This window comes from Pygocentrus nattereri, chromosome 28 (genome assembly GCF_015220715.1).
Source record: "Pygocentrus nattereri isolate fPygNat1 chromosome 28, fPygNat1.pri, whole genome shotgun sequence".
Taxonomy (NCBI): Eukaryota; Metazoa; Chordata; class Actinopteri; order Characiformes; family Serrasalmidae; genus Pygocentrus; species Pygocentrus nattereri.
This window is the reverse complement of record NC_051238.1, coordinates 6,214,416-6,233,770: the sequence shown is the minus strand read 5'-3', so window position 1 is coordinate 6,233,770 and position 19,355 is coordinate 6,214,416. Positions and strand designations below refer to the sequence as shown.

Sequence of the window (19,355 nt, the reverse complement as noted above, 5' to 3'; positions counted from 1 at the left end):
ACGGAGGGAGAAATAGATCAGTGTTTGGATCTGAAACGCTCGGAAATCACGTCAAAAACGTTGACGGGCAGGCAGGCAGGCATACCTTCATGCACACCTACACTGAAGAATCACCCGAGGTCACTCTGGGCCATTGAGGTCATGAGTCTACACTCATGGTTTTGATCGTTCTGCTCAGACAGCTGGTTCAGCTCATGAACCGCGGGGTGGTTACCTGGGGCGCATTCACAAGGTGTGCTTTAAAGTATTAGAGGAAAGTGAACCCATCCGTGCCTGACAACTGCAACTTGTTCGGGCACTTCAGCTCGGTTAGCCACTCAAAGTGCCAGTAATCCAATAGTGAAATCGGGCGCTCGGCTCTTTTACTGCCCTGTTGTGGCTCCACAGCTGAATTAGATCAGTAGGTAATAATAAAATAATCCTCCTCTACAGTAAAATAAAGCTCTGCTGATCCTTCAACCCAGTTTAACAGTAAATGATCTTAAACTCTGGAGTTAATGTAGAACTGCTGATTCACCCTTTAACCCTGAAGACCAGCGCAGACTGCTGGTCACCATAGCAACACAGACAATAATCTTACCTAGCTAGTAGCTACGAAATGACAAAGAGAAAGATTTAAGATGAGCATCGATAATTTGGAGATGAATCGACTTCATTGTGTTTATAATCACTCCAGCTGGTTTCCTGATACGTTTAATCTGCAACGAGAAACTGTCAAACGCTAAAAAGTCATGAGGCTGAAGTCGGTTTCTCATTCGCCAGCATCTCAATCGGACTGACCGGTTCCATGAACGGGAAAATTTGAACAAGAAGCTGGTGAATGAGAAACTGACTGCAGCCTCATTAAGAGCCAAACTAAGTAAACTAAATGCATGTACGTACTTGACTGTGGGCTCCACAGTGGGGTCGTCCAGAGAGGCGATACTGTCTCCCGTCCCACACGACTGCAGGACGTCTCCCGAGGGGTCCATCACACCTGCTGTGGACATGGTTAAGGGCTCACAGGCGGTCACTGTGGAAACAAACACAACCAAGCCTGTGTGTCAGGACAGCTTCTACAAATCCTACCACACTCCTGAATAAGCTGACCTGCAGTGGGGGCAGTATTAAACCAGAGAGCTTGGCAGAAGCACACTCACACACTCACACACTCGCACACGTCAGGTGTACACGAAGGATTTGGGCAACAGACGCAGCTGGACATGAGCTCACACCTGCTGAATGGTGGAGTCACTGCCATGTGGAGGTTACATGACCCACCAGATGCTCGGAGGATAAACGGCATGTGTGTCACAGGACCAAGAGATCCGCGACATTCGCTGATGCCCGAACATCCTCCCTCATGCGTCACTGCTACTCTGAGGACTTCCATACGGGAATGCCGCACGGTCACAGCCATCACAGGTGGAAATCCGGATTCTGTTAGACTGTTCTTACTAAAATTCGTAGGCAGCCACTAAAATTAATCAGCCGCTTTAAAATTATTTATCAGGGTAGTGCGTTGTCAGTAAAAACACTACATAGCAATAAAATAAACATAAATTAACTTAAAACAATTTTTGGTTTTTTTTGTAAAAAGTTAAGGCATTGATCAGAAGAACACGGGTCTGATTACAGCCATCGCATGGATTAGTTCAATTCCATAGCAGCATGACAGATTTCATGTAATAAAGCAGGGACTGGCCAATCACAATGTTTTGTTTGTTTGTATTTAGTGTTTTTTAAAGAGGTTTTACAGCAGACTATTAATTAAAGGCAGCCCTCCTTCAGTTTCACAGTCCACATTCTTCCATAATCTGGCATTTTGTCGATTTCGGGACAAAACTATACTTACTTTTATCTTTTTTGCTTGTTTTCATAACATGCAAACACCAGCTGCCCTTATCGCACCACACGCTTCTTAATGACTCCAAATTATCCAAACTTACAATGAAAATAAACGTAAAACTCTTTGGTTATTGTTCTAACATGGGTGACATGTTGAACAGACACCATCATAATAATCATCATTCTGTGTAAAGACTCAAATCAATTTAACTCCAAACATTATTCAAAACGAGCCCTGAAGGCCACGACGTCTGCAAGATGCCATCAGAAAAACTGCACACATCCAGTTACATCACCAGCTTGATAACATGATTGTTCCTCTGGGACGGCAGAAAGGAAATTGACTGGAAGACCAGAAACACGGATTTATCTTCCTTTAAAATCAACGCAGGCCTTGATGATTCCACTGCACTATGAAATGAAGGAGGACGGCCGAGCGGCTGTGACCACGGCAAATTACATAAGCAGACAAATGGATATAAAACCTAAAAGTGACAGTAAAAGTCTAAATAATCTCAGCAGCTCTCTGACAGACAAACACTGACCAGGCCGGAAACTGGCTGGTTTGCTCCAAGCGACAACCAAGCATGTCTGCTTTGCCCTGAGCACAGGAAGGGAGTCGTTTCCGAGTCGGAAGCGCATCACTGCGTTCCCGAACAATATCAGCAGACATGTGGGTCCCCAGCCTGACCACATTCACTTCACGGCTCTCTGGACGACCGCCCTGATGTTTATCTAAACTGGGCAGCCACTGAAAACACATACCGGCGATTCTCTGGCCCTCCCGTAATGTGCACTGCTGGCACAGAGCAGGAGGAACGGACAGTCCGAAAAGGGCAGCAGGACACACGCAGTTCCAGTCCAAAGCCAGAACAAACAGAACTTCAGCACTGAGGTCATTACGCCTTCACTGTTCAAACTGATATGTGGACACTGACATATAAATAATTAGGATTAAATCCACTTGAATTGGCCTTACATTGAAATATAGCACTAATACATTACATGGACAAAAGTATTGGGACACACCTCTTAATCAATGGTGTTTCATTCAGTCTCATTGCCACAGGTGTATAAAATCAAGCAGCTAGCCATGCAGCCTGCCTTTACACACATTAGTGAAAGACTCCAGCTCACTGAATTAGAGCGTGATACTGTAACAGGATGCAACTGTCAGTTGCTGAAATTTCTTCTCTCTTGGATATTCCACGATCAACTGTGAGGGGTTTTATTGAAAAGTGGAAGCGTTTAGGAACCACAGTAACTCAGCCAAGAAGTGTCAGGTCATGTATAATTACAGAGCAGGTCACTGAGTACTGAGGCGAACAGTGTATAAACGACACCCACGCTCTGCTGATCAATAACCGCAGAGTTCAAACCTCTCGCTTTAACATCAGCAGAGAAACCGTGTGCCATGAGCTTCATGGCTGAGATTCCATGGCCGAGCAGCTGCATGCGAGCCTTACATCACCAAGCGCAATGCAGAGTGTCAGAAGGAGGGGTGTAAAAGGCGACCACTGAACTCGGTGGAAACGTATTCTGTGGAGTGATGAATCACGCTTCTCTATCTGCCAATCTGATGGGCGTGTCTGGGTTTGGCGAATGCCAGGAGAACATTACCTGCCTGACTGCACTGTGCCAGCTGTAAAGTTTGGTGGAGGAGGGATGATGCTATGGGGTTGCTTTTTAGGAGTTGGTCTAAGCCCTTAGTTCCAGTGAAGGGAAATCTTAATGCTTCAGCAGACCAAGACATTTGACAGCCTTTCCTGTGACTGATCCCCAGAGCACAAAGGAAGGTCCATAAATGCCTGGCTGGGTGAGTTTGGTGTGGAAGAACTTGACTGGTCTGCACAGACCGGACCTGATGAATGGTCAGCTGTGGAACAAAGGCAGGAACAAAAGATGTGGAGAGCCCTTCAGGTTAAACGGATACTACACCTGAAAAGTGCTAACTGAACAGCCTAAATGAATGCTGGTGTGGACCACTAAAGTCAGAATGATGTCCATTATAATGCTAATACGCCCCCTGAGAGAGACTTTTAAAGGGTCCACATCCTAAACTTTGTCATTTTATGACTTACAAAAGTGGTCATACTTCCATTTTACATGAACATTTTCTATCTTTTCTTTATTCCTTAGAATGAAACAGGTTGCTCTGATTGGCTGGCCTGTATTGTGCCTAAATGAGCAGAGATAAACTATTCAAACTTATTTTAAAAAAGGTGTGGAAGTTTTCCATGATATGTACCCTTTATAAGACAACTTAGCACCCCACCCTTAGCCTGACTAGAGTCAATCAGCCAAGAAACGTTTGGAATCTCAAGTTTGCTTCTTCAGTTGTTCAGCTATGCCTCGCCTTCTGCAGTACAGACTGAGCCATAAAACTGCCGCAATATCAGGTTCAGCTCAGTTTGGTCAGTTTTGCCAGATCAGTATTAATGTTGTTTTGTTCCAGCCGGTCTGTAAAGCATCTTACAGCACATTCTGTTTGGCGAATGGTGTTGGGTTCATTTCCGGCTGATTCCAGGTTGTTTAGCTGTTCTTCTGTCACAGCTGCCGACAGAAAAGCTGCTCAGTGGTGACGACAGTTTGGGAATTTAGTGTCGTCTCATCTTCAGAGACGGACCAAATCGGCTGCCGGTCAGATGTGATCTTAACAGTGTCCGTTTTCTGTTTGTGGCAAAGTAAGAAGTAAAAACGTTCAAATGGCTTGAGCGGCTCCTACAGCTGTTAAAGTTGTTGCTTAGCAACGGTGTCTCAGCGGAGTGATAGTGTCTGAGAAACCCTGTGACATTATGGTAAAATATCAGCACGGTTAGAACCCCTCTCAACCAATCAGCTCGCCTGGCCAGAACTTACTGTAATATAACGTATGCCATACTATTATCTATAAAAATTGACCAAAGTATGTTGCACAACTAAAAAGTGCAGCAACTGTACCTTGGCCCCCCTTAAAAAGCTTAGAAGTGCAAAGTAAGTCTGTGTTTCTGTTTATATTTTTAGTCTGTACAAGGACATTAGCACATACTGAGACATATTTACAGCCAAGCTGATAAAACGTTACTTCAATAAAATGAAGAGTTTTGTTAAAAAGGACAAAATGGCCCTTCTTAACATCTGGGTTGCCAAACCCCCTGTGTTAGTGCAATTAAAATCCCTCCAAATGTGCAGTAAAGCACTTACAATGAACAACGGCCCATTTGGCCACACCAGCTTCCTGCTCCGTCACTCATTTATCTCCCTAAAATGAGAGCTGCTGGTCACGTGACCAGCTCAAGGCAGATGATTAGAAGAGAGGATGGCCCTTTTGCTGGCAGCCCAGATGACTTCTTTATCCCAGGATGTGTCCAGCCAACAGGACGCCATCTGGACCTGAGTCGGCCCAAGGCCACAGGGGCTTAAGAAACACAACTGGACAATCAGCCCTGGGGTAAAAAGCCTGAACCACAACACTTACCCACCCAGTGTTGTAAAGCCCCACTATTGACGTTCTTCTCTGAGGCGTTGGTAGCTTGTGCGGTTGATGGTATGGATGCCCACTGCTTTATACAGCAGCGCAGGAGACCTCCCAATGGAGCAGGGGTGTCAAACTCAACCACTTAAAGGCTGGCTTTTTTTGTTGCTCTGTCCCATAGATCGTTGTTGGGGAAGGGGTGGGAGCACATATGATGTTGCAGTGCATGCTGGGAACTGTAGTCCAGCTCATGGGCTACTATTTATAAAAAATGACAGTAGCTTTGCGGGCCGAACATGATTGTGCCACATGCCTGATTTGGCCCGTGGGCCTTGTGTTGGACACATGGACATAAGAGGATCTCAAACACTTCAAACGCCGTGTGGTCCAGGTGTGTTAACTGTGGAATTCAAGCAAACCTGACAGACTCCACGTACTAGATACTATCATTGTGAAATGGCAAGAGGACGCCGTCAGAGCACGTCCTCATGGTAATCGACATGGAAGAATATAGCGTTTCCATTACATGCCGGCCTCTCCAGAGAAAATCATAAACACGGATTGTATTGTTAATCAACAACTTAATAAATATGCTCATCATATGTTAATCAGGTATGTATTAAGTATGGCTAGTCTGTCAAATCAAACCTCTGACTGACTCATTTATAACCGCACACAATTCAGTTTGTCCTTAACACAATTTCACAATATCCTTTTCTGAAAAGAGTTGTGGCTTAGGGAAGTGATGGTGAACAGCCACGTGGCCCATCCTCCTCTGAAGGTAGTGGAAGTGCTGATAATGATTACCCCTGAGTTTGCGCCACACTGGAGACGTTCCAGTAAGAGCCACCCAATTCACTTCGACACACACACACACACACACACACACACACACGCTTAAAGCTATGACTCATTTGAGATTCACTCAACACGTGGTTGTTGGTGCAAGCATGACCGACCCTGACCCTAAAGGGGAATTCCACCAAATTTCCAAAAGATCTGCATAATTTTGTTGTTACAAAGTGAACAGTGTTGACTGTGGAGAAACTTTCTGACTCTTTCCAGTGGAGGTGATAGGAACCAGGGGTTGGGATGTCTACAACACAGATACAGCTATTTTATTTATGATCCAAAACCACCAGTGAACCCATTTGAGTGTTGTAAGTTATTGATGAGGGGAAATTATCAGTAAAAAAAAGTCTGTGACAAAACCTCATCACCTGAGCACTCAAAATAAAGCTTCGAGAAGGTTTTGCCCCCAAAAAGATCAATATATCAGACATCGGGAAATGTACTCATAACCATTCAGGAGTAATAATTTTGAGGGAGCTTTTAGATGCATGAAACTTTGTCTTAAGCACTTCCAAAAGTCCCTGGAATTCCTGTTTAACGGGACATGACGACTCTGGAATGTCTGGAATGTCTACGAAATTATATGCAAAGGGCTTCATCTTGAAATAACACTGACAGCACCCATATTGATCGATATTGATCAGCATCCCCTGCAAGGTTCACTCAGCATCTCTTCCAGCACAGACTGAGGGAAACACATGGGACGTGTTCCAATACCAGTGTGAATACTAATCACACACCGAACAGCTCCGGTTCACCACACGCTTACAAATTTCCATCACAAGTACCCGCCACATTAGCACCTCTGTATTAACCCGCTCGTCAGCCCTGCTCAGAGACCATTAGCACCCTGTGGTGAACGGCCAAATGACAATGGGTGTCAGACACTGTATGCGCATGTGTGTGCATGAGTTTCGGCCGCCCAGATGGTGCTGGCAGCAGCGGAGTGATGAAGACGGGATATAAACGAAATTAGTCGCGCTGCCTCCATCCTTATTCCTCCATCTGGAGCCCCTCCCAGCACATGGTGATCTACATACAGCACAGTATGCAGTAGAGTCCATACAGATTTCAGCTCAGCATTAATGTTTCACTTTCAATTTGATCTACTTTTCGGTGCAGCAAAAGTGAGGAGTGGCTGAAAATGTGTCTTATGTTAATAAATATCAAATAAAAGTTTTCAAATAAAGAGAGCATTCGAAAAGTTCAACATCTGAAACAAAAGTGGAGCTTTACACTGTCCTAAATCAGAAGTCCGAGCAGAATGCGTGTTTCAGTCCCGCTCCCGCCCGCTTCCACAAGATTAACCCGCCCGCTCCCGCAGAACATTGGAAGCCGATGCTGTGGAGACCTCCAGTCCCGATCTAGCACTCGAGTCACAACCTAATATGCTAGCCCACAGTGAAAACACTAGCCACAAGCCAAGACGCTGGTCACGATACAACACTGTATTGTTACGCTGAGGTAAAAATGGGTAAATAGGGTAACTGAGTGAATGCCTAAGGAGCAAAATATACCTCTGAAGATTTATTACTACGCACAAACAATATCACCATCACAATCAGTACAGTGAGAATATACAGTAGAGTAGAGCACTCACTGCTTACACACACACACACACACACACACACACACACACACACCTATGGGAGGGGAAATAACCTCTGAAGCTTCAAGTTAATACTTGCTCATCACAATATGGTCACCACATTCAGTACGTGGAGAATATCCTGTAGGATGAAGCATTCACTGCATATGGAATCCATACAGACTCCATTACATTAAATAAACCTTTCCTTAAACATACCACAGAAATAAATGTGAAATAAAAACGAACACACAGGAAGATTTAGTGACCATTGTTCTCATAACAACAATAATAATCGCTGTACATTATGATCACTTTAGATTATTATGATTAGTCTCGGCATAATTTCATTGAAATTTTAATTTACTATTAACACAGGGAATATTTTCCATCTAAGATTAAGCCTCATCTGAGAGAGGGCGGGCGGGCGGGGGGGGTCAAACATATTACATATATACATGAAGACAAATCTGAAATCTGTACTACTACCACCATACGAGGTCATCGGTACGGTGAGAATATACTGTAAATTAAAGCATTCGCTGCTTATGGAGTTCATATACATTCATACATACAGCAGTCAGCGCATTAAAATCTTAATAAATATATAGGAATGCACCTCTGAACCAACTACTACGCACTATACTATACTATATCATCAGTATGGCCAGAATATACTGTAAATTAAAGCATTCGCTGCTTATGTCATTTTAGCCTTAACATGATGCATTCAATAAAACCTTCTCTATGACCTGCTACTATGTCCATCAGATGGCCACTGTGGTCAGAATACATAGCATTCACTGCTTATGAAGTCCTTATAGATTTCAGTTCAGCATTACCATACTGTGTGTTAAAGAACCTCAAATATACTGTAGGTATTACTACAGTTTGAAAGCATGGAGAAAAAAATATACGATGATCCATACAGATTTCAATTCAGCATTAATATAAGCCGAGATCCTTATAAAATCATGTAAATATATATTTATCTTTGACTATGAAGCTTTAAGCTACTACTATTGACCATAGGACATGAATGGCATCTATATCTGTCTATATATATATATATATATATATATATATATGTATACACACATATGAAAATACATGGCTGGATGAGGCATTCACTGCTTATACAGTCTATACAGATTTTAATTGAGCATAAATATGTTAATTATTACTAAACAGGCATGAATTCATCTCAGAAACATACTGCAGTAAGTTACTACATACTAACGGCTTAGTATTAGACACAGTGAACACATTCAGGGCTACTACAGAGGTAGGTTATGAAATCTGACCGGAAATTAAACGTATATTCAAAATACATGGTTGAAAAATCACGCAAGCTCAGCCAGAACAGAGCCACACCTCGGCTATCAGTCTTAAACAGCCTGTCCGAAAGCATCCGCCCCAATAACACAGCTTTGTTGCCTTGGTGAGTCACACCCATCGCCCAGCCTGTGGCCGGTCCTCACCCAAACCCACCAGGTTTGAGCACATACCACAGAAATCAGACTTACGCTGCATCTTCTGAGCCTTTTTCCTGGTTGATCTTTGGAGCTTCTGCGAATTAAAGCCACAGATTCGCCTTTTTCCCGTCTTATTTCCGTCTCTCTCAGTGGAAGCACAGGATCTGCCGGCAGCCTCCCGCCTGCTTTACAACTGAGGAACATCATTCACTTTCAAACTCAGAGCCCTCCCCTCCTCCAGCAAGGCCACACCCTCCTCCGCCTGCTGCCCTCAACCCCCCTTTAACTGGACACCAACACATCACCCGATTGGCTGAGAGCTCTCACACCACAAGACTCATCACCCATATATGGTCACGCCAGCCCATTGAAGGCTGCGAGGGCTACGTACACACTCACTCAGACACAGATGCATTACAGATATGGTGCTGCAGGGTTACTGTAGGGCAAAGGCAGAGCGGATCACGCTGCATCAGGAGAGGCTGCGGCCGCCAGCACAGCTGCTCTGACATCAGCGTAAAGATGGCCCACGGTGTCCTCATGGCCACGTGTACTTACATACACAGTCACCACATCAGAGTCCCACGTCTGACCTACATTCTACAACGATTAAAGCAACAGCTTTGGTAAATTTTCACAATAACGGTGTAATTAAACTGTTAAAGTTATACGAAGAGATTAAAGAGATTAAATCTTATATATCTAGAACTGCTCACAGTGGTGGTGATGGGAACCAGACATCCGAGGAAAGATAAATGCCGGATTAAGCAAGATAAATTAGTATCTAAAGAAATGTTTATCGCTATTTTACCATCATCAAACTTACATACATCGATCAGGCGTAACATCATGACCACCTCCTTGTTTCTACGCTCATTGTCCAGTTTATCAGCTCCACTTACTGTATAGCTGCACTCTGTAGTTCTACAGTTACAGACTGTAGTCCATCTGTTTCTCTGATACTCTGTTACCCTGTTCTTCAGTGGTCAGGACCCCCACGGACCCTCACAGAGCAGGTACTATTTGGGTGGTGGATCATTCTCAGCACTGCAGTAACACTGATGTGGTGGTGGTGTTAGTGTGTGTTGTGCTGGTACGAGTGGATCAGACACAGCAGTGCTGCTGGAGCTTTTCAACACTGTGTCCACTCACTGTCCACTCTATTAGACACTCCTACCTCGTCGGTCCACCTTGTAGATGTAAAGTCAGGGACGACAGCTCATCTGCTGCTGCACAGTTTGTGTTGGTCATCCTCTAGTCCTTCATCAGGGGTCACAGGATGCTGCCCACAGGACGCTGCTGGCTGGATATTTTTGATGAAGGACTAGAGGATGACCAACACAGACTGTGCAGCAGCAGTTGAGCTGTCGTCTATAGTACCTATATAGTAGGTAGACTTGATAAAATGGACAATGAGTGCAGAAACAAGGCGGTGGTCATAATGTTATGCCTGATCAGTGTATAAACACTCAGAAGGCACAGGTTGGTTCACTGGTGGTTCTGGATAGTAAAAAAGTCTGTATTTGTGGTGGAGACATCACAACCCCTGGTTCCGATCAGCACCACTGCAAAGAAGTCAGCAGGGTTCTATATAAGTCAACTAACATCACAGCACTTTGAATTCATTTGTTTACCCTTATTAAATGATGCATGCATTTTGAAAAACGGGTGGAAAAAGGTCCCTTGAAATCTGAAATGCAGCCGACTAGCCAAGATTATTACTGATTAATATGCATTTCTAATCCTACCATGGAGATCATCAACACAGGACACTGCCCAGCTGCACTGAAGAGAGCGGTTTAACTGGATTTAGTGCAGCGCAGGACGTTAAATGCTGAATTAAAATGACTGCATTTATAAGTTTTGAATGCCACAACTGCCGCATTTTGTCTGCGCGTCAAAACATTGATACGTACTGTGAAAACGTCTAAATAGCCTATCGTGATATTCTACTTCTTCCAAACCGACACCGCTATTTATACCCTACCATTTCACACAGCCTACATCGTCATCACTCGGTTCAGTCAGTTGTTGTTGCATGGAGTTGTGAATAATCACAAATGGACTGATGTGGTTTGACGGTGTATGACATTTTGTTACTTACAGCCATCTATTTATAGCAGCTGTAACCATCTCCAAGCCCCAACTTTGCCCACATTTTGTCCGTTTTTATATTTTCTTATTACAGACACAGTTTGACGTGACTGACGATTTAGGTTTGCAGTTTCCACAAATTAGATTCATTTTCAATGAGTTTAAGCTTCTAGTGACCCCTGTGTCCATCAGGGGTTGCAGTGTGGACACTGTGGAGGACTACAGATATCTGGGTGTGTATACTGACAAACTGGACTGGGCTAAGAACACTGGCGCCCTCTACAGGAAGGGCCAAAGACGTCTCTATTTTCTGAGGCATCTGAGGTCCTTTAACATCTGCCGGACTTTGCTCAGGATCTTCTATGAGTCTGTGGTGGCGAGTGCTATCCTCTATGCTGTTGCATGCTGGGGAGGGAAGCTGAGGGTGGCAGACAGCAGTAGACTCAGCAAACTGATCCGCAAGGCCGGTGATGTTGTGGGTGTGGAGCTGGACTCGCTGACGGCCGTGTCTGAGAGGAGGACGCTGTCTAAGCTGCAGGCCATTATGGACAATGGCTTCCACCCACTCTACGACACGGTGATGAGACACAGGAGCTCATTCAGCTCAAGACTCACTCTACTGAAATGACCAGAGCACCACAGGAGGTCATTCTTACCTCTAACTCTATAACTCTATAACTCCTCCCTCAGTGTGCAATAACTCAGGTTTTATACAGTATGTTTCATATTTATTATCACAGCCACTGCCACTTGTAAGAATTTAAACTTGGACATATTGCAAATTTCTCTTTTTTGTCTTAAATTATTAAAGTGTTCCTAAATAAATGGCTGCAACTGTAACAACTGCAATTTCCCTCTGGGATCAATAAAAGACTCTGACTCTGACTCTAATAGTACTTGGCCTCACAGCCTCACAGCTCCACCACAAAACTTCAGAGACACCAAACAGGTCTTGGCTGATCGACTGCGTTCCTGAAAGTAACCCGGCAGAAATGAACTGCTTTTCTTTCTCCACACTCTCAGAAAAATAAAGGCAGTAAACAATCACTGGGGGGCAGCGTCCCTCTTGTCACTGGGGGGCAGCGTCCCTCTTGTCACTGGGGGGCAGCGTCCCTCTTGTCACTGGGGAGGTACCCTCAAGGGTACAACTAACTGGTGCATGATTATAAATAACAAAGCTCGTTTTTATTAAAGCTTAGATTGGTTACAGTTAATCCTTTTTACTTGCACAAGCTTTCTGAAGCACTTCGATCCATTTTTATAGGGTATATTGAGTTGGGGATTCCTTATAAAGCACAGTATATCCAGCTATTTTCACCACCATAGTAACCTGTGGAATCAAAGTCCACCAGATTATGGAAAACAACTGCATATACTGGCTATTTCAATGTACACTATATACGTGGTATGTATGTATATTCCAATTACACTTGAGTCACTACACCTGGTACTGAACAAAAGCTGCTACTGCACTGCATTTTTATTTGCATAATTCCTATTGCATATTTAATTAATAGAACAAAGGATTGATAGTGTTATGATGTTATGGTGAAATGACAGCACAGATTCTCAACCAATCAGCTCGGGAGGCCGGAAGTGACTGCTGCATAAAGTGAGCATAGAGTTCTGTATTTATGTCTGTGAGAATTTGTCAGCTTACAAAAACACACAGACTGTACAACATAAAAATATAGAAATTAAAACAAGCATTCAGATGTTCGATATTTACAACTATTATGTTATGACCTTTATAAACCCAAGGCATTAATAAAAACAGTAATAATATATATATACACACATACACAAATAATACTTACATTTTATTTCACTAAAAGTTAAAAAATTGGATTAATCAAAAATTATTTTTAAATTTAAAAAATGTTCTCATGTTTTCATCACTACAGTGTGTCAGTCTGTAGGCGGAGCGTTATGTTAGCCATGGTAGATCCCACTGCTTTGAAGTACGCGTCTCAAATTCCATCAGCGTGGCATGAAGATGTGTCACTACCGAAAGACAAATTTCCTGCAATTATTCTGTTAAACAGAAAAATATGATCATTTTATGCGTGTGCAACTGTTTAAAGCTGAGTTTGCTAGTCATGGACTGGCTACTGTTCTCGAAATAAGCTAAAATAGTCCCTAACGAAACATTTCAGTCGTGTTAGGACGTTACGTTTTGTTAGAGACAAAAAAAAACCCATAGGAGAGAATCCACAAGCCTCCGGACGCTGAATGCTATAAGCAGCTCCAATGATCAAGTACACGATCAAATCCAGAGGCTGAATCAAAGCCCCACATTAGTGTTGGCAGAGCCTTCGCTGGCTGAGTCAGGAGGAAATACTGCAGCCCTGGCAGCTCAATCCTGAATTTCCAGTTGAATTACATGGAGGTAAAAGTATCTCATCAGTGCACAGCAGAAGACAAGCCTGGCCTCTTTCTTTGGCGTCTGCTCAGCTCATCTCTCGCCTTGCAAAGCAGAGGCTTACGCTACAGCCTGGTGGAAACCACAGCGCTTTTTTGACTTTGCACATGGGTTCACCTACAGCCTCAACGCCTGTGTGTAGGAAATCATGCAAGTATGCAAAAGGAGCTCCTGACCCCTGTAGTCAGTTTAAACTTCTGTCAGGGGTCTGACAGAATCCGAGTTCAGCAACACGTCGGATATTTACCTGACCGACAATAAACCACTTACAGTGTAGCTTATGAGCAACTTCTCAGCACCAAGGCTACGTTCACACTACCAGACTGAAGTGGCACAAATCCGATTTTAGCCCAAATGTGTCTCAGATCTGATGTTTTCAGGGCTGTGTGGACACAAATCTGATCCTTATGGAATGTATGGAATGAATTTGCTATCACTAAGTGCATGGTGGACATTTAGGCTATGTTCACATTACAAGCCTCATTGCTCAAATCTCTCTGACACGATGGTTCACACTCGTTTAGGTAAGTGACTCAAACCTGTCATTAATGTGATGAACTGGCTCCTGAAATGACCTCATGAGCTCCTCCTACTCAGTAACGTCACGTGACTGAATCACTGCATCATCAGCACAAACTAACGAGCAGAACGAGCTTCGCTGAGAAGATCATTAACTCTGATCAGCTCTCAGCTTCATTATTAGAGCCAGACGGAGGAGGAAAATGAGCTGCTTTTCCACCGTTTACAGGCTTTAGCTTCTGTTTGGCGCTGCTGCCATGGTAACACTGAATGATGGTGCAAGTGCAGTGGGGGGAAAAAAAGCACATGAATTGCAATCTGAGCGTCACATTAAAGTTGAATGGCCACAAATTGGATACGTATCCGATCTAGGACCACATATGAAGGTGACTCAGTTTGGATTTGAAAAGATTTGCGTCCACACAGCCCTGAAAACACCAGATCTGAGTCACATTAGTGCAAAGAATCAGATTTGGGCCACTTCAACCTTTGGGGGCAGTCATTGGCTGGAGGTCAGGGAACCAGCCCTGTGATAGAAACATCGCCGGTTTGATCCCCAGTGCCGACAGTCCATGACTGAGGTGTCCTTGAGCAAGACACCTAAACCCCAACTGTTCCCTGGGTGCTGTGGATAGAGCTGCCCACCGCTCTGGGCAAGTGTGCTCACTGCCCCCTAGTGTGTGTCAGCTCACTAGTGTGTATGTGATGTTTCACTTCACGGATGAGTGAAATGCAGAGGTGAAATCCCCCATTGTGGGACTAATAAGGGTCACTTAATCTTAATGTGAATGCATCCTTTCATATGTGGTCCTAGATCGGATAAGTATCCGATTTGTGACCATTTGACTTTAATCTGACGCTCAGATCGGAATTCATGTGCTTTTTCCCCCCCCACTGCGCGTGCACCATCATTCAGCGTTACCATGACAGCAGCGCCGAACAGACATTAAAGCCTGTAAAAGGTGGAAAAACAACATCTCACCTTTTTCTCCTCCGTCTGGCTCTAATAACGAAGCTGAGAGCTGATCAGAGTTAATGATCTTCTCAGTGAAGCTCGTTCTGCTTGTTAGTTTGTGCTGATGATGCAGTGATTCAGTCACGTGACGTCACTGAGTATACAGCATATTATCAATGCTGAGACAAACCTTTACTTCTCTGAAAGGAGAACAAATATTCTTAATACTGAATGGAAGTTAATGGAACAAGTAATTATAGATCAATTCTATCGGTTTGTTCATCCTGAAATTGTAACAATATAATAACTGACCAACCGACTGACTGACCAACTGACCAACCGACCAACAGAAATTGGGAGAAAAGGTTTTGTCCCAACACTGATGCCATGTATGTATGGCGTGATGCCATAGATGCTGAAGCCTTTGCCCACTGGCTTCTATTAAAAGTATGTTCTTTCACTAAAGTACTGGGAAGGGTGTCCAGGTTACTGTAGGTCATAACCACCCGTGACCTCCAGAGGCTGCAGATAAAGACTAGGCTGAACAACGGCGAACTACTCCTTTAACAGCCCAGCAGCACAAACACCAGCAGCTGCTTTGCATAAACAGAAGGCAAAGGTCATTCTAGCTTCACTACTTCATCCGTTCGACACGAGAACAGGACAAGAACACTTCTACTGGCCCTGGTCAGCGTAAATATCCACAGTCCAGCAGCAGAGCACACAAATAAACCCATTTTCCTTTTACTGGACACCCTAAAGTAACACCATGTTACTGTCCAGACACGATCACCCCACTCTCAGCCCAACCTGAGTACGCGAATAATGACAGAGCTCTAACGTAACCGTAGCAGTGTGTCCAGCGCTCATCATCTGCCACCTGTCTCTGTTTACTCTGGACCGTCAGCTGTCGTGCTGTGACCGTCTATGATCAGATAAGGATGGACGTTGAACAGAGTTCAGTCAGGAGTTCCCGTTTTGTGTGAGGAAGACGACCTGATGATCAAAATCACAGAGCAGATTTACAGACATTGTCATTTTTTCCACTGATTAGGTCACATCTCGCTCACTTCATCGAGCCATGCTCCGCCCACCAACGCCTCCTTCTGCAGCAACTCGTCCCCTTGGAATAAAATGGTTCTGACATTTTTGTCAAAATTGAGTTTTCCACATGTTCTTACTCTGTGACTTCTAAACATCATGTGCTGTTTTTTTCAAAAAGTCATATGTATTTTTGGACTTTTTATCTAGAAAACAAAGGTTCTGTCTCCAAACTCAAACCTAGTTCGTTTACATTTACGGCATTTGGCAGACACTCTTATCCAGAGCAACTTGCAATGTGATCACTCATTTTTACACCGGTGGCTGAAGGTACTGTTAGGAGTCTTGCCCAAGGGCGTTTACACAGGTGGGGACTGAACCCTAGTCTACAGTGTAGAAGGCAGAGGTGTTATACACTACACTATAAGGTTCTATCTGTGAGCCAATCAGCACTTTGAATACTGACAAGAGGACCAATCAGGCTCTGTCATGTCACCGCTCTGCTCAGTGACGGCGAGAAAAGTTTATGAAACTTTATGAAAGATGAAAACACATTGCTGAAACTCTGCCTGTCTTCTTGTAGTTCTTTAAAAAGTCTTATTGTCTTACATTTTACAAATATTAAGGTAATTAAGGTAACTGGGGGCAGTCGTGGGCTGGAGGTTAGGGATCTGGCCCTGTGACCAGAAGGTTGCCGGTTCGATCCCCAGAGCCGACAGTCCATGACTGAGGTGTCCTTGAGCAAGACACCTAACCCCCAACTGCTCCCCGGGCACTGTAGATAGGGCTGCCCACCGCTCCGGGCAAGTGTGCTCACTGCCCCCTAGTGTGTGTGTTCACTAGTGTGTACGTGGTGTTTCACTTCACGGATGGGTTAAACGCGGAGGTGGAATTTCCCGGTTGTGGGATCAAAAAAGTATCACTTAACTTAACTTAACCATTCGAGCTGATGGGGCCTTAATTACAACATAAACATTCATTTCATTCATTCGTCCATCTGTTCTTCTCCTTCCTTCTCCAAAACTAAGACATTTCAGTTCATTGGGCTCACACAGCCTTTAGACTGACCTGTGACACTGACCTGCCGGGACAGTTTATTACAGTAGCTGGGTGCTGTGAAACCTAAAGGAAGACCACACTAAATGGTTCCTACCCAAAACTGACCTCTGCACTGGACAATATTCAGCACTGACCTTTACACTTAATCCGCAGTGCTTTTTTGAATAGGAAAGCATTGAATGTAGTTTCCTGGTAGACACTCTCATACACTCATTTTATGTTTTGACACAAATTTCGAGTATAAACTGTTTGTGTTCCTTTGGAAATCACTGGCTTTTTTTCATGTTCTGCCAGATGGAACCTTCTATCTCCAAGCAGAAAGGCAGTTCTCAGGATTTATCTGTTCCAGAAACACTCAGCAACAAATCTGACAGGACTCTGATTCTGAGCATTCAGAATGGATGTAGGGCGTCTGTCCTTTTCCTGAATAAAGAGCCGTGTTCCACATGTCAGGTCTGGTATTTGGAATAGAAAATCTCTGAAGCTCAATATCTCAAAACTTCTCAGAGAACAGGCAGAACCTGATCATTTTAAAGGGAGGCACGGTAGCTAGAATGCCAGCGTTTCTCCGCACTGGACACATTCAGTCTAACTGCAAACAAACAGGAAACAAACAAACATGACTTTTTTTTTGCAAATTTAGCAAATAATTTGTTTCCCCCGAGTACATCATTTATCACATTTACGTGTATTTACACATAGATACATTCAGCAAAGGGCAGTTTGACTGTGTTACTGTGTGCTCTGTAGAGGATGTGTTAACTTATTTTGACCTAGAAAATCAACAGAACATTGCACTATTTTGACCAGAGGTTCCCAAACCAATACTTCTTAAGTGTTTACCTAACAAACATTAAAAATGTTTTTTTAAAGTTTTGTATCGACTCACTCAAATAATTAAACATCGATATTATCGCCCAGTTACGATATTACCGGCAGCTCTATTGGACCAACATGACCTGCTCTCCAACGCCTGCGCTCAGGATGAATGAAAGGACGCCGTTCTTGGTGTAACTGACGCGAAAACACAGCGGATAACGAGCTCCGCGCTCCAGCGGCTTATTTTTGAAGCTCAAATTGTGTCTCATAAACGAGCCTGAAACCCTCTTCTTACTCGCCAACTTCAAATCTGAACTTTCCGTTCCACCTTAAATGGTACAGCAGTGACCCGCCGGCGCCGACAGCCAACACAACGTGCTGCCGCACCATTTAAGGTGGAACGGAAAGTTAGAATGTAACACACGCTGCTATTGGTCTCTACTGGCAGCGGCCGGGTCTTAAAGGCAGAATTAGGACCAGTCGACAGTACAAAGCCTTATCAAATCAAATATTTTAATATTTCCCTCTTTTAATGGCTGGAGGTCGGTCACTCAGGGCTGTAAATACTCACCGGAGGAAACGACGAACTTCACACGCGGGTTGATGCTGGTTTTGGCTTCGGTGACCCAAATATCGCCCTTTAAAGCGGGACTTCACAGGACTGATGAGCTGAAATGGTGTGATTGCTTTATCTCTGAGTGAGAGGGTGAGAGGGTGAGAGGGTGATCGCTCCTCACGCCGGGTAAACTTAATCACTCTCTGCTCTTCCCTCTGACATGAAGCGCATGTGGCGCCAAAATCACCCAGAGAGAACTTCTCCCTCTGCAATGTTTTCGGGGTTTCTCTAACGCTAGGGGGCGCTCCCGAGCGAGTCCAAAATGAACGGGTTGATATGGAGCATTTGAGCAAAATCCCAGTTTATAAACGCTGAAACATTTTAAATGTAAAAGGACGCGATCATTTCCTGAACACGGAACATCATAAAACGTTTTAACAGCGCTTTTATAGTTTTAAGAGCTTTTAAACTCGAGTTATAGGAGGTTAAATCAGCGCCTCATGTAGGGCCATGACGTCAGTGAGCGCCAACAGCCAATGAGCTGCTCCGCTCGCCCGTCAATCATCCCGCTCTCGCAGTAAAGCCCGCCCCCTGCTGCCCGAACCCGTGTGCTGTGGAGAAAAGGAGAAGAGCGGGTGGGTTTTATTCACTGTTTCGGTGAAACTCATCCGGCTGCTTCCTAAGATTAGAGGGA

General features: G+C 44.1%; 1 protein-coding gene across 2 annotated transcripts in view; it reads right to left on the bottom strand.

Moving 5' to 3' along the window:
* Positions 1-18,889, bottom strand: part of acsbg2 (acyl-CoA synthetase bubblegum family member 2) — a 43,339-nt gene extending 24,450 nt beyond the window's left edge. The window contains exons 1-2 of one of the 2 annotated variants that reach the window (XM_017686464.2): positions 18,677-18,889; positions 883-1,012 (exon numbers count right to left, since the gene is read on the bottom strand). In XM_017686464.2, the coding sequence (XP_017541953.2) occupies positions 883-989 (107 nt within the window). In that variant the 5' untranslated portion in view covers positions 990-1,012; positions 18,677-18,889. Of the gene's footprint in view, positions 1-882; positions 1,013-9,247; positions 9,417-18,676 lie in introns of those variants that run through there. The other variant, XM_017686463.2, reaches the window with a different exon arrangement.
* Positions 18,890-19,355: the final 466 nt, after the last annotated feature.